The sequence below is a fragment of the Phyllostomus hastatus genome, unplaced genomic scaffold, assembly GCF_019186645.2.
Source record: "Phyllostomus hastatus isolate PE091 unplaced genomic scaffold, TTU_PhHast_1.1 phas_scaffold_443, whole genome shotgun sequence".
Taxonomy (NCBI): Eukaryota; Metazoa; Chordata; class Mammalia; order Chiroptera; family Phyllostomidae; genus Phyllostomus; species Phyllostomus hastatus.
This window is the reverse complement of record NW_025334031.1, coordinates 210,891-224,897: the sequence shown is the minus strand read 5'-3', so window position 1 is coordinate 224,897 and position 14,007 is coordinate 210,891. Positions and strand designations below refer to the sequence as shown.

At 62.5% G+C, this 14,007-nt stretch overlaps 3 protein-coding genes across 3 annotated transcripts; all 3 read left to right on the top strand.

Annotated features, from left to right (window-relative positions):
* The first annotated feature begins 3,013 nt into the window (after positions 1-3,013).
* Positions 3,014-4,676, top strand: LOC123807289 (interferon-induced transmembrane protein 1-like). Its single transcript, XM_045820986.1, has 2 exons — positions 3,014-3,934; positions 4,440-4,676. The coding sequence occupies exons 1-2, from the start codon at positions 3,749-3,751 to the stop codon at positions 4,629-4,631; spliced, it is 378 nt and encodes a 125-aa protein (XP_045676942.1). The 5' UTR covers positions 3,014-3,748; the 3' UTR covers positions 4,632-4,676.
* A 1,581-nt stretch (positions 4,677-6,257) lies between these two features.
* On the top strand, positions 6,258-7,853 carry LOC123807286 (interferon-induced transmembrane protein 3-like). Its single transcript, XM_045820983.1, has 2 exons — positions 6,258-6,621; positions 7,119-7,853. The coding sequence occupies exons 1-2, from the start codon at positions 6,373-6,375 to the stop codon at positions 7,308-7,310; spliced, it is 441 nt and encodes a 146-aa protein (XP_045676939.1). The 5' UTR covers positions 6,258-6,372; the 3' UTR covers positions 7,311-7,853.
* Positions 7,854-11,377: 3,524 nt separating this feature from the next.
* LOC123807291 (interferon-induced transmembrane protein 3-like) lies at positions 11,378-12,641 on the top strand. The gene is made up of 2 exons (XM_045820988.1): positions 11,378-11,762; positions 12,263-12,641. Exons 1-2 carry the CDS (start codon positions 11,514-11,516, stop codon positions 12,452-12,454), a joined length of 441 nt encoding a protein of 146 aa, XP_045676944.1. The 5' UTR covers positions 11,378-11,513; the 3' UTR covers positions 12,455-12,641.
* Positions 12,642-14,007: the final 1,366 nt, after the last annotated feature.

Genomic DNA, 14,007 nt, shown 5'->3' with positions numbered 1-14,007 from the left:
TTGCCACCCTGCCTGAGCCTCCTCTAACCCCCAGCCTTCATTTTCTCCGTTGATATTCTATGCACTTACTTTACCAGAGAGGGGAAGGGAGGGAGAGAAACATCACAGCCAGCTGGGGACCCAGCCTGCAACCCAGGCCTGTGCCCTGACTGGGAATCAAACTGGCGGCTGTCGGGTTTGCAGGCCGGGGCTCAACCCACGGAGCCACAGCAGCCAAGGCTAAACGCCCAGCCTTCAAAAACCCGCACAACAGAGTCCGATCAGCCTGCTCGTTCCCTCCAACATGCCCAGCTGGGCCCTTCCTCAGGGGCTGATGCATAAGTGGCCCCAAGTCCCAGTCCCCAGGGCAGGGCCTGGAAGTGGGCCCAGCTCTCGGAGGAGAGCCCACGCCCCGACCAGGTGGGTCCCCCAGTCCCCGCAGGAGAGCCAGACTCTGAGGAGGCTCCCAGCACAGCCTCGCTCCACGGCGCTGGCCCCCAGCAGCAGTGCCGCCCGCCCCTGGAGACCACCAGCCCCTGCAGGGTGGGTGCGGCGTGGGCACAGAGCGGTGCTCACAGCGCAGCCCTCGGGCCGGCCACTCCGTGGGGCCAGGGCACTCAGCTCCTGGTGCTCACAGGAAGTCAGGACCGGGCTGACCCCCGAGGGGGGGGAGCTCGGTGCCCAGAGCGTGGCAGCTGCCCCTGGGACTGGGGCACGTGCTCTCAGGGGACTCAGGAGCCCATCTGGTGGGGGTCACAGGTTAGCCGTGGGCGAGGTGCTACTGTTGTGGCCTGTGCGCCTCTCTGTCAGGGTGTCCCATTTCCCAGGAGGAGGGGCTCCAGGTGTCCCACACAGACTCGGGAGCCCCAGGCTACAGCCAGCGGAAATGCTGGGGACGTGACTCATCAGACTTTGTTTCTGAAATCGCCTGGTCCTGCCAGGAAAAGTTTCCAGGAAGGAGGGGAGCTGGGCTGGAGGCTCTGGCCCCAGGACGCCCAGGGAGGGGGCGGCTTTCAGGGCAGGTGGGCCAGGCTGCCAGCACAGCCGGGACACGCAGGTCCAGGAAGGTCACCGGGGGGCTCTGCTCCCCACAGCCAGGCAGGGTCCTGGCAGCAGGGGACACCCTCCCAGGCCCCCTGCTGGGCAGAGCAAGGACAGGTGGGGAGCGCAGGCCTGACTCAGCCACTCAGACACCTGGCCCTGAAAGTGTGGGAGCCACCCTGCCCGGCCCCTCCCGGACCTGCCCCAGGTCTCCTGCGGCCACCAGAGCTCAGAAGGGACCCGAGGGGCAGAGGGCGCCTGGTGGTGTCTCCTCTGGGGCAGATCTCTCAGCTGCCCCACCCCTAGCACCCAGTCCTGGGGCAGGGGCAGCGAGCAGCACCCCCTGAGGAGCACAGGGCCGCCCCCAAGTCCTGCTGACAGTTCTGAAGCCCCTCCGCGTGTCCCCACCCCCACCCTGAGCACCCCTGACCCCTGACCCCAGGGTGTGCATGCCTGGCCCGCCCCTGGCGTGTGCTCCTAGTGGTACCGGGTCCCCGTGGGCCTCGGCAGCTCCCTGGTCGCCCCTCACCACCCTGCCATCTAGCCCCTGTGCAGACCTGCTTTTTCCTTTCGATGCCAGCTGGTGACCTCCCAGAGCCTGGACTCCACAGGAGGAAGACCCGGCCTCCAGCTCCTTGACCGGCCCCAAGTCTGCTGGGACAGGGTGTTCCTCTGAGGGCGTTCACAGGAACGCTGGCCCTGGACCCGCGGCCCCGCCGGAGGCTCTGAGTTCCAAGAACGCCCCAGGCTCACCCCTCCTTTCTGGCCACGGGTCCTCGGGAATTCATGGCAGAACGGCTTGGACACCCCGACACGTCACACGGGTGCTGTGGGTCACCCAGGAACCCCTCCAGGGGACCCGAGGGTGTTCCCTCCAGGTGGGGGGCAGGGGAGGGGCAGGGCGTCGGGCGGCCCCCGCCACCTGCTGTGCAGGGACCCGGGGCTGGAGTCAGGCTGAGGGAGAGCCCGCCCCCTCGCAGCCCCGGGGCACAGGCCGGCCACCTCTCGGCTCGGGGACCCTCCTGGTTCGCCCTGGACGCCTCCCCGGGTTTGTCAGGTCACCCCCGCAAGGGCCAGGTCCCCTTCTCTGTCCCACCAAGCACCTCGATGTGCGTGTAGCCTGGCGTGCGCGGCCCGCCCTTGGAGCTACTCCAGCTGCCACGCTGGACAGAAGCCAAAGGAACCGGGGGAGGGTCGTGTCAACGGTCCCCTGGATCGGAAGCAAGGTATCCAAAACAGCATCTCCACATATAGTCTTATGATACTGTTGATGAAGTGTTTTTCATCCCACCAGAAAGATCCTGTTTTTGGTACCGAGCCTTCGAGGTCTGAGGACACTTCTCCACTGGGATGAGCCACCTTCCGGGGGCTCGAGGGCCACAGTGTCCCAGTGGAGCAGCGCAGGCCTGGAGGCGGTGAGAGGAATGGGAGGCGGCAGGGAGGACCCCGGCAGGGCCACCGAGTGCAGCGCCAACAAGGCAGGGGAAGGCAGGAGGGAGGGGTGGTGGCCCTGCTCTGCCTCGCCTGGCAATCTCTCAGGGGGTGAGGAGGGCAGGGGGCAGGGTCCTGGCAGGCTGCACCCAGGAGGCACCCAACCGCACCCGGACCCTGGACATCGCGCAGGAGGCCTGTGACAGCGGAGGGGTGGGCTGTGGGGGCGGGGTTCCCCCCGGGCTGGAGGGGATCCATGTGACTGCTCGCAGGGGCCCTGCCTGGGGACAGTGAGGCCTGCAAAGCCCCGGGCCTGGGGAGGGGGCGGTGTGTGTGTCCAAGTTGGGAAAGGTCCCCAGGGCCCACCAGAGCTCTGTCGGCTGAGAAACGTCCAAACTTGCAGGAATTTTTGTGAGTTTACTTGCGCCAAACAGCAGTTGCCTGGAGGCAAAATCTCAGATGACGGGAGAAGTGCTCAGGGAAGCGGCAGACCTCATACACGACAACCAAAAGGGGAGGCGTAAGGGGGTTGGTTACCTGAAATCCGCCGGTGACGCATCAGCGGGAGAAGGCGACTCAGGCGGGGAACCTGTGGGTCTGGGTGTAAAAGGTGCAGTGACGGACGTGACTTCTTGCATGCGAGTGGGGGCAGGGGAGCCACCAGCTAACGGTTAACAGGACGACAGCAATGCGGAGGGGGTCTCAGGGGCCGGTGCCCTGCCTCTGCTTGGTTGGGCCCAGCAAAAGGAAACCTGATATTCAGAGATGTGTCAGCACGGAAGCCAAAAACAACAGACAGGCCCCCGTAAGAAAAAGATGGACCCTTGTCATGGAAAAACACCAGCCTGGGGCGGGAGGACCTGGTGTGAACAGCTCCTGCTGGCGAAGTTTTCAGTTCAGACCCTTCTATGGGGTTCCTTTCTGTCTCTGAGTAAGGCCCCAGGCCGGCCTCCCCGGAGCTGCAGGGTTCACTGTGTGACCAGCCCCTCCAAGCGCCTGGGGAGGGGGCAAGTCCCGCCTCAGGCAAGGACAGGAAACAGAGACCACGTGCCTCCTCCCACCCCCGTCCAGGGTGACGGGTCACTCAGTCCTGTGTCCCACCCACCTGAGGCACAGCCAGATCGCCAGTCTTGAAATCTCCCGGGAACGGACACTCCTGAGAAACCGGAACTACCCCGGAGAAGGAGCCCGCCGCCCCAGCGCTCACCCAGCACCTGAAACCACGCTGCTCAGGGCTCGGCTTCAGGAAGCTTCCAGCTTCTTCACCTGAGACCCCGCCTGCTCCCCAAAGCCAGAGATGACCAAGGAGGAGCACGAGGTGGCCGTGCTGGGAGCGCCCCAGGGCCCAGGACCCGTGGTGTCCACCGTGGTCAACATCCAGACAGAGACGGCCGTGCCCGACCACATCGTGTGGTCCCTGTTCAACACGCTCTTCTTCAACGTCTGCTGCCTGGGCTTCATGGCGTTCGCCTACTCCGTGAAGGTGGGTGGGTGCGTGTGTGGGCCCCCCCCAGGGGTCCTCCTGCCCACAGGGCCCCGGGGACTGGCGAGCAGTTTCGAGTGTGTGCACACATGTGTATACATGTGTGTAGGTGTGTGTGTTCAGGTCAGGATGAGTCTGTACCGGGCGCGTGGGGGTGGCAGGGTCAGCCTTTTTCACCAGGTCTCCAAGCAATTTCTTCCTGATCATCTCAGAAATTAGCTCTCCCAGAAAGAACAAAGGGGCTCCCACACCCTGACCACTGGTGAGGTGAGGGGAAGGGAAGGAGGAGCCCCAGGACCCCAGGAGAGGCTGAGGGGCTCTGAGGGAGGGACCCCCTGGCCCCGACCTGCTCAGGCTCCAGGGAACAGGCAGAGGAGGGTCCTGATCTGCCTGAAGGGCAGGGGGAGGGCTCTGGGCGGGGACCAGCAGGGCAGGACCTGAGTCAGAGCCGCTGGCTCTCCCCAGCTCCGCTCCAGGCCCCCCTGACCGTCTCTCCCCCCCCCAGTCCAGGGACCGGAAGTTGGTGAAGGACGTGATTGGGGCCCGGAGCTACGCGTCCACCGCCAAGTGCCTGAACATCGCGGCCCTGGTCCTGGGCCTCCTCGGGACCATAGGATGCATTGTTCTTCTGGTGTTTCTGCTCCCTGCAGTCTATTATTCCGTAGGGCAGAGCATGTGGGGCCGCAGAGGCTACTAGTCTCTGCCCCTGGCAGAGGGACCACCCCCTCCCGGCCCTGCCCCCGCCGCCCACCCCTCCACACAGCGCTGTGCTCCGACGTGGCTGTCCCCACTGAACCCAATAAAGTGCCCTTGGATGTGACGATGCCGCCGCCTCTGTCGCACGCGGAATCTAGGGAACTAGCCGAACTAGCAGGAGATAAGGACAGACTCTCGGAGAGCAGGCTGCCGGCTCCGGGGGGCGGTCCGGGGTGGGCAGAGGTGGAAGAGGGCGGGAGGGTGGCGAATGGTAAGGGGGGAGCACAAAGAAAACGAAATGCCGAAAACAGATTTCAGTGAAGCACACATGAAGGATGGGGGGGAGGCCGGCCCCGCTCCCGGTCCTCGCCCCGCGGGGGACGCCCCGAGGCCAGGCCGCAGGCGCTCTCACCCCTGACCCAGGGTGGTGTCGGGACACCTCCGACCCTCGTTTGGGCGGGCGCAGCCGAGCGCGGGCTGTGCGGCAGGCTCGCTCCGGGGCTGCCAGCGAGGTCTCTGCGACAACCAGGAGGGCCCTGCGTGGGGCCAGCGACACGCACAGAGCCGGGCCGTCCGATTTCACGGGCCGCCGAGGGCATTTCCGAGGGAGCCGACCGTGACCTCAGCCGTGACCTGCGGCCACACCGTGCGCCCGCGCGCACAGGGCCAGGACCCGGGGCGGGGCTGGACTCGGGCGGCGCCACTCCGAGAAGCGGAGGGTCTTCCGTCCGGGCGGGTCCCAGGCGGACGCCCAGACACGGAAGGGCCACGCCGCAAAGCCCTGCGGCGATGACACGCCCGCGCCCGTTCCCACCCGCTTAGCACCCCGAAGCTCCTCCGGTGAGCAGGGCAGCGCCGCACACTCTCGGCCTCCCAGCGTCTCGGCGCCGCCCGCTCCGGCCGGGAGACTTCCCCAGCGCCAGACTCTGCTCGTGTGAGATTCGGCCTTTCAGAGCGTCAGGCACGCGAACATGGATCCCTTCAGCCTTGGCAAGCTCTGGGCTGGGACAGGCCTGTGTCGGAGGCAGATTAACAGCAGGGGGCACGAGTGTAATGACTTGGTGCCTCCTGCACACACCCCAGAGGCCCAGAAAACCGGCAGTCCCAGGGAGGTGGCAGCCGCCACCCTGAACGGCATCGCCAGGGAAACCCACGGCGTGACTGGCGGGCGCGGGGGCGGGCACTGGAGGCCAGGTGTGGGAAGTGGCCGCGGAAAGCGCAGGAAACAAGGGCTGTCAGCCCCAGCGACTGTCTCGTCTTCTGCACTGACAGCCGCTCCCTGGTCCGGGCGGAGACTCCCTGAAAGTGTCAAGATTTCTACTTGGGGCATTTCCACTTCCTTTCAGAGCTCCTGGCTTTTTAACAACAATTAGCCTAAAATAATCCTTTTGTTAAAGAAGCGTACTTCCTAGTGAAACTGCTCCCCTTCAGGAGGGTGACCCTGAACTGCAGACACGTTCCGGGGCCCATCGCACTGCACACGAGGGACCAGTGTACCAGGGCCCAGGCCCGACTCCAGTGGTGAGGACAGGAAGCCCCCTGGCCCCGGCGGTCCCCGCCCGCCCTCCGCTTGTGTAACCCGACACTCAACCCGGGCCGCCCTCATGAGGCACAGCCAATCCTGAATTTCGCAAACGCCAGGGAAAGGAAACTTTGGGGAAACCGAAAGTAGCGAGGACGGGAAGCACCCACGGAGCACACAGCGTCCCCGGGGCCTGAGGAATCCGCTCTGTGTAGGGACCATGAGCCGCACTTCCCAGCGCTTCTTCGCTGGCCCCCACGCCGGAGTCCCCGCGTCCTACCAGATGCTCAAGGAGGAGCACGAGGTGGCCGTGCTGGGGGCTCCCCAGATCTCAGCGCCCGTGGTGTCCACCGTGGTCAACATCCAGCCTGAGACGGCCGTGCCCGACCACATCGTCTGGTCCCTGTTCAACACGCTCTTCTTCAACGTCTGCTGCCTGGGCTTCGTGGCGTTCGCCTACTCCGTGAAGGTGGGTGGGTGCGTGTGTAGGCCCCCAGGGGTCCTGCTGCCCACAGGGCCCCGGGGACTGGGGAGCTGTTGCACGTGTGTGTGCACATGGGCGTGTACAAGTCACAGTGAGTCTGTGCCGGGGACATGGGGGTGGCAGGGTCAGCCCTGGTCTCCAGGACTCCAAGCAATTCCCTACTGACCATGCCAGAAATTAGCTCTCTTGGAAAAAGCAAAGGACTCCCACACCCTGACCGCCTGTGGGGTGAGGCCAGCAGAGGGGCCAGGGCAAGGGGAAGAGGTGCCCGGGGACCCCTGGAGAGGCTGAGAGGCTCTGAGGGAGGGACCCCCTGGCCCGGACCTGCTCAGGCTCCAGGGAACAGGCAGAGGGGGGTCCTGATCTGCCTGAAGGGCAGGGGGAGGGCTCTGGGTGGGGACCAGCAGGGCAGGACCTGAGTCAGAGCCGCTGGCTCTCCCCAGCTCCGCTCCAGGCCCCCCTGACTGTCTCTTCTCCCCCAGTCCAGGGACCGGAAGATGGTGGGCGACGTGATTGGGGCCCGGAGCTACGCGTCCACCGCCAAGTGCCTCAACGTCTGTGCCCTGGTCCTGGGCCTCCTCGGGACCATAGGATGCATTGTTCTTCTGGTGTTTCTGGTGCCGGCAGTCTACCGTGCAGTAGTGCAGGCCACAGTGGGCCACACAGGCTACTAGTGGCCGCCCACGGCTGGTGACCCTCCTCCTCCCCACCCACTGGCCTTGGGCCTCCCTGTTAAATATGCTGGAATCATCCCTGCCATCACCATTTCCGCCATTTTGATAGGGGACTTTAAGAGTTGGAAAATTTTAGTTTAAGGTAAAAAGTTATGGGCCTAGTGAGTCATGCATATGTTAAAGCTTCTGTTTCAGAGCCTACAGATCAATAAGGCCCATCCTGGCTCCTGGGAAAGCAGCCGACCTCCTGGGGCCCCGCTAAAGAGCACCGCCTGGGGACAAGTGGGGGCATCCGGGCCTTTGTCCTTCAGGGAGGGGCAGACGACCACCCGCCACTGAGAACAGCTAACTGCACAGGAGAGGAACGTTGCAGTTTCTTTTACCCAATCCACCTTGACTTTCAAACCCCTCACCGCATCTTGTGTATTCCCTGCTATAAAAACCTTGGCCTGGAAAGAAAAGACAAGACGGTCTGTTAGGCTGTGAACCCGCCATCTTCTCAGACCGCCGGCTGTCTGAATAAAGTGCTTGTAAAGAATTCAATCGCTGTCATTGCTTATTTGGTTTGGCAGCGACAGGCAGCCCGAATGCCTGTCGGTGTCTTTCCCGGTTTTAATTTGACTGGCTCGCTGATGATATGGAAGAAACTTTGATGTCACCAAGAGTGAGGAGGCTTCTGGTGGCTGCCCATAGGCTGAGGCTGTCACCTCTTCACAGCTGTTCATACCCACGTGCGTCCCCGACCGAATGCAATAAAGGACATGCACCTGACAACATTGTGCTCTCACCTGGGGAGGGGTCCCGTGAGAGCCCCAGCCTGCCCCTGAGGCTGAGCCCACCCCACACCCGGTCCCACCTACTTGCTGCCCTGGCAGTGGGTGGAGCTTGTCCTCAGGCCTTACCTGCACCTGGGCCCCAGCTGGGGAAACAAAGGGAAAACTTAGGGGTGGGGTCCCTCCTTCCCAGAGGTCTGAGCCCTGACCCAGGATGGGAGCATCTGAGGCACAGAGGCCCTGGTCCAGAGCACCCTCAGCCCTGAACACCCCCATCAGCCCCAGAAGGCTGCAGGGGGCATGACTCTGGGAGTCCACAGGTCTCCTGGCAAGACAGCCCCGGATTTCCCTGCTCTTCAGGTGGAAGAGAAATCCAGCCCCGACCTGGACATAAGCTCCCTGAGCTGGAAGTCAGCTCTGAACCTGGGTCTCTCAAGGCTTCCAGATGTCGGGCACTAAGGGGTGGCCAGGGCAGACCCAGCCCACAGGCAGTGGGGCAGGAGGGTTGGGAGCCTGGCCGGCCCAGCCTCCCCCCTTACTTCCTGTGTCCTGGGCCCCCAGCTGTGGGCCCCCCCACCCTCACCCACACCTCCTGAGGGCCCCCAGACACTGACACCCACCCTGCCAAGGCCCAGGGCCAACTGGCCAGGCCAAGCCTGTAGGTTCCACGTGAGGGGCCGTCTCTGCCCACCCTGCCACCCAGAGGGTGACCCAGGCTCCCTGACACCTGGACAGCAGTGTCTGTCACAACTCTGCCTCTGTCCAGACTCATCTTGCAAAGCAAACACTTGTGTTTTCTAAGCAAAGGCCGTGCAGAGAGCTTAGATAAAGGTGGGAGGGGGTGGCTGAGCAGAGGGCTTCCCATGCAGGTGGCCCCCAGGGACCTGCCACTGGCCTTCTTTCCCACAGGGGACAGGCATTTCCTTGTCTGTTGTGTTCTTTCTCTTTTGTAGGAAAGGTGCCTGCAGGGTCCCTTCCCAGGGGCAGAAAGGACCAAAATGCCGGCCTTATGGTAGGGACTGGAGCATCCACAAATGCTTAGGGGAGTTCACGGGCCTCAGGGTAGTCAGGAGGAAAAGGACCCCTTCCACTGGGGGTCCTGGGAGTGTCCCCCACCAGGGCTGACACTGGCCCTTCTCCCCTGCAGGCCCCCAGGCTTGGGCAGGGTGGTGGGTGGGGCTCCAGAGGGACTTGCAGACAGGTGAGCACTGCAGCCCTGGTGGGTGGCTGTGAGCTGAAGCCTTCTGTGGGCGGGCCTTTGGGAATGCAGGGGCCGGGCCCCTCCCTGTCCTGAAGACCCAGGCCACTGGGCACTGGCAGCTGAGGGCCCAGGTAGGCCAGTTCCCTTAGAGGTTAAACCAGGTCAGCTTCAGAGGGCAGGAGGGGGAGCAGGGCTCCCACCAGGTGATTGCCTGTAAACCGGGCAGCAACACGCTCCCTCAGGGTCATGACGGGGGGAGGGGTCGATGGTGTGGCTGGACGGGGGTGCGGGTGGGGGTACTGGCACTTGTGAAAAGCTCTCCCGGTTCTGCCCGGAGCCAGTGGCTCTAGGTCGTGTGTCACTAGTAAAACCTAAGGTAGCCGGTTCAATCCCGGCTCAGGGCAGGAGCCTGGGCTGTGAGTCAGAGTCAAGCCTGGTCGGGACGCCTATGAGAAGCAACTGATCTGGGTTTCTCTTGCTCTCCCCTCCCCTCTCTAAGAATAAATAAATGAAATCTTCAAAAACCCCCACCTGGGACCTGTCTGGGCTTCTTCTGCAGCACAAGGTGGGGGGGGGGCACTGCTCATTTGCTGCTGGCAGTGCGGGGTGGGGAGGCCTGGGAGAGGCCGTGGCATTGGCGGGACAGCCCCAGGCACCATGGGTGCTGGCCTCCTCATGCTGGGCGCAGAGAACACCGAGGGCCCGCTCCGTGGCCCCAGCACAGAGTCAGGGGCCCTGGCGGGTGGCGTGCGCACAGCCCGGGGACGTCGGTCTCGGCTCCCTGGGACGCCTGCTGCCGCTGGAGCCAATCCCCACGGGCAGGAGGGAGGCACCTGTTGTCACCCTGTCACCGCTGTGGCCGGCCACGTGATGCACATCCCAGCTGGGTTGCCCTGCAACCATCTCCGGGGTGCAGGAGGGGGGTGCAGCTGCACCTCCCCTCCTGGGACACTTGCCTGAAGCATTCAGGTTGCTGTGGCCCCACTGGAGGTGGTCTGCATGCCTGTGGCCTGAGCGGGAGGGGTCAGGGCTGGGGACAGGGTCCTGTGCACGCAGGGTTCAAGGGCACGGAAAGGCCAGCTTTGCCCAGTGAGTGCTGGCAGGCCCCCCCTGCCACCCACCTGGGTGTGCACAGCAGGCCCGGCCCTTCCATGGGAGAGGCTGCAGGTGCTGCTGGCGTCCTCAGGATCCCAGGTGTTGGGAACAAGAAAATTAAGAACTAAATGTGACCTTAGTAAACAGAAACGGCATCGTAGCCAAAAGGAACTAACAAGGGAGACAGTGTGTAGGATGTAGTTGAGCAAACGTCCTGTGTCGTGCAGATATTCTCCCCTGGGGCTGCTAGATAAGCAATGCTTTGTTTAGTTTTAAAAATTTGAATTTTACCCTGTTCCCGCGCACGGTCTCTGTAAGCAAATAGCTAACTGCCACATCAGCTTCTGTAAAACGCTTGCTTGCTTGGCCGCGCCAACCCCTATATAAGAACCTAGCTGTGAGGGCTCGAGGCGACTCTCTCAACTGCAGCCCCCGTGGGTACCGTGTCTCCGGACACTTTGAGAGTTCGCCCCTGCGCAGGTTAAACTTGGCCAATAAAGCAACATCTTTGATACCCTGAAAGTCTCCAACATTTGTTCTCGAGTTTGCTCAATGCAACACCAGGCACCGAGTAGTGGGAGCCCGCCGGGGGTGGGGGTGTCATGCCTGCCTGCGTCTCCCAAACTCCCAGCCAGTGCCCCGGCCACAGCCCAGGCACTTGCCCTGACCTGGAACTGAACAAGTGACCCTTCCGTTCTCAGGTTTGGCACTCAATCCACTGAGCCACACCAGCCAGGGATACAATTGTTGTTTTTAAGTGGATTAATACATATTTTAAAAATTAAAACAAGAAGCATACTTGCTAGTGAAAGCCCTGCTCCCCTTCAGGAGAGTGACTCCCACTCTGCACAGTCATCCCCATCACCCTGCAGAGGAGGAACCAGTGTGCCTGGGGCAAGGCCTGTCTGCAGTGATAGAGACACAAAGTCCCCCTCCCCCAGGCCCTCAGCCTCCCCCGCCCCCCACCTGTGTAACCTGATACTGTACTGTGGCGGTCCTCCTCGGGCACAGCCAATCAATTCCCAAGAAACTACAAGAGGAAACTTTGGAGATTTCGAAAGTACCAAGGAGAGGAAGCACCCACTGAGCTCTCATCACCCCCGGGTCCGGAGGAATCCGCTCTGTGTAGGGACCATGAACCGCACTTTGCAGCAGTTCTTCGCTGGCCCCCAGGCCGGAGTCCCCCCATCCTTTGATGTGGTCAAGGAGGAGCACGAGGTGGCCGTGCTGGGGGCTCCCCAGATCTCAGCGCCCGTGGTGTCCACCGTGGTCAACATCCAGCCTGAGACCGCCGTGCCCGACCACATCGTCTGGTCCCTGTTCAACACGATCTTCTTCAACGTCTGCTGCCTGGGCTTCGTGGCGTTCGCCTACTCCGTGAAGGTGGGTGGGTGCGTGTGTGGGCCCCCCCCAGGGGTCCTGCTGCCCACAGGGCCCCGGGGACTGGGGAGCCGTTGCACGTGTGTGTGCACATGGGCGTGTACAAGTCACAGTGAGTCTGTGCCGGGGACATGGGGGTGGCAGGGTCAGCCCTGGTCTCCAGGACTCCAAGCAATTCCCTACTGACCATGCCAGAAATTAGCTCTCTTGGAAAAAGCAAAGGACTCCCACACCCTGACCGCCTGTGGGGTGAGGCCAGCAGAGGGGCCAGGGCAAGGGGAAGAGGTGCCCCGGGACCCCAGGAGAGGCTGAGGGGCTCTGAGGGAGGGACCCCCTGGCCCGGACCTGCTCAGGCTCCAGGGAACAGGCAGAGGGGGGTCCTGATCTGCCTGAAGGGCAGGGGGAGGGCTCTGGGCGGGGACCAGCAGGGCAGGACCTGAGTCAGAGCCGCTGGCTCTCCCCAGCTCCACTCCAGGCCCCCCTGACTGTCTCTTCTCCCCCAGTCCAGGGACCGGAAGATGATGGGCGACGTGATTGGGGCCCAGAGCTACGCGTCCACCGCCAAGTCCCTGAACATCGCGGCCCTGGTCCTGGCCCTCCTCGGGACCATAGGATCCATTGTTCTTGTGTTGTTTCTAATGCCGGCAGTCTATCGTTTAATAGCACTAGGCAGGCAGGGTGGAGAAGGCTATTAGTTATCATCTCCGTCATGGTAATTTTCATCATTGACTGGCTCACTGATAATGTGGAAGAAATTTTGATGTCATGAGGAGTTATGAGGCTTCTGGTGGCTGCCCATAGCCTGAGGCTGTCACCTCTACACAGCTGTTCATACCCACATGCGCCCCCAACCGAATGCAATAAAGGACATGCACCTGACAACATTGTGCTCTCACCTGGGGAGGGGTCCCGTGAGAGTCCCTGCCTGTCCCTGAGGCTGAGCCCACCCCACACCCGGTCCCACCTGCTTGCTGCCCTGGCAGTGGGTGGAGCTTGTCCTCAGGCCTTACCTGCACCTGGGCCCCAGCTGTGGGCAAGAGATGGAAAGTGTTAGGGGTGGGGTCCCTCTTTCCCAGAGGTCTGAGCCCTAATGCAATATGGGAGCATTTGAGGCATGCAGGCCCTGGTCCAGAATGCCCTCGGCCCCCATCAGCTCCGGAAGGCTGCAGTGGGCGTGACTCCGGAAGTCCATAGGCCACCTGGAAAGACAGCCCTGGGTTTCCTTGCTCTTCAGGTGGAAGACAAACCCAGGCCTTAGCTGAAAATAGTGTGGTTAGCTCAGTGGATTGACTGCAGGTCTGAAAGCAGAGAGTCACCGGTTTGATTCCCAGTCACGGCACATGCCTGGGTTGCAGGCCAGGTACCTGGTGAGGGGCAAAAAAGAGACACATACACATTGGTGTTTATCCCTTATCCTTTCCTTCCCTCTAACATCTTTTGAAAATGGTCACTTGCCAGCCTTTTGGGTAAGATGAAGTGTAGTATCTGTTCTTATCAGTTTAAAATACTAAAAGTATAAGCTCTTTACCGGTTTCTCAAGGCTTCCAGATGTCAGGCACTAAGGGGTGGCCAGGGCAGACCCAGCCCACAAGCAGTGGGGCAGGAGGGTTGGGAGCCTGGCCGGCCCAGCTTCCCCCTTACTTCCTGTGTCCTGGGCCCCAGCTGTGGGCCCCCCACCCTCACCCACACCTCCTGAGGGCCCCAGACACTGACACCCACCCTGCCAAGGCCCAGGGCCAACTGGCCAGGCCAAGCCTGTAGGTTCCACGTGAGGGGCCGTCTCTGCCCACCCTGCCACCCAGAGGGTGACCCAGGCTCCCTGACACCTGGACAGCAGTGTCTGTCACAACTCTGCCTCTGTCCAGACTCATCTTGCAAAGCAAACACTTGTGTTTTCTAAGCAAAGGCCATGCAGAGAGCTTAGATAAAGGTGGGAGGGGGTGGCTGAGCAGAGGGCTTCCCACGCAGGTGGCCCCCAGGCACCTGCCACTGGCCTTCTTTCCCACAGGGGACAGGCATTTCCTTGTCTGTTGTGTTCTTTCTCTTTTTTGTAGGAAAGGTGCCTGCAGGGTCCCTTCCCAGGGGCAGAAAGGACCAAAATGCCGGCCTTATGGTAGGGACTGGAGCATCCACAAATGCTTAGGGGAGTTCACGGGCCTCAGGGTAGTCAGGAGGAAAAGGACCCCTTCCACTGGGGGTCCTGGGGTGTCCCCACCAGGGCTGACACTGGCCCTTCTCCCCTCCAGGC

Bases quoted from the DNA above. Each gene is read 5' to 3' on its own strand.
- LOC123807289 (XM_045820986.1), top strand. From the start codon at position 3,749: ATGACCAAGGAGGAGCACGAGGTGGCCGTGCTGGGAGCGCCCCAGGGC. The intron at 3,935-4,439 runs GTGGGTGGGTGC...TCCCCCCCCCAG, and splicing joins CGTTCGCCTACTCCGTGAAG to TCCAGGGACCGGAAGTTGGT.
- LOC123807286 (XM_045820983.1), top strand. From the start codon at position 6,373: ATGAGCCGCACTTCCCAGCGCTTCTTCGCTGGCCCCCACGCCGGAGTC. The intron at 6,622-7,118 runs GTGGGTGGGTGC...CTTCTCCCCCAG, and splicing joins CGTTCGCCTACTCCGTGAAG to TCCAGGGACCGGAAGATGGT.
- LOC123807291 (XM_045820988.1), top strand. From the start codon at position 11,514: ATGAACCGCACTTTGCAGCAGTTCTTCGCTGGCCCCCAGGCCGGAGTC. The intron at 11,763-12,262 runs GTGGGTGGGTGC...CTTCTCCCCCAG, and splicing joins CGTTCGCCTACTCCGTGAAG to TCCAGGGACCGGAAGATGAT.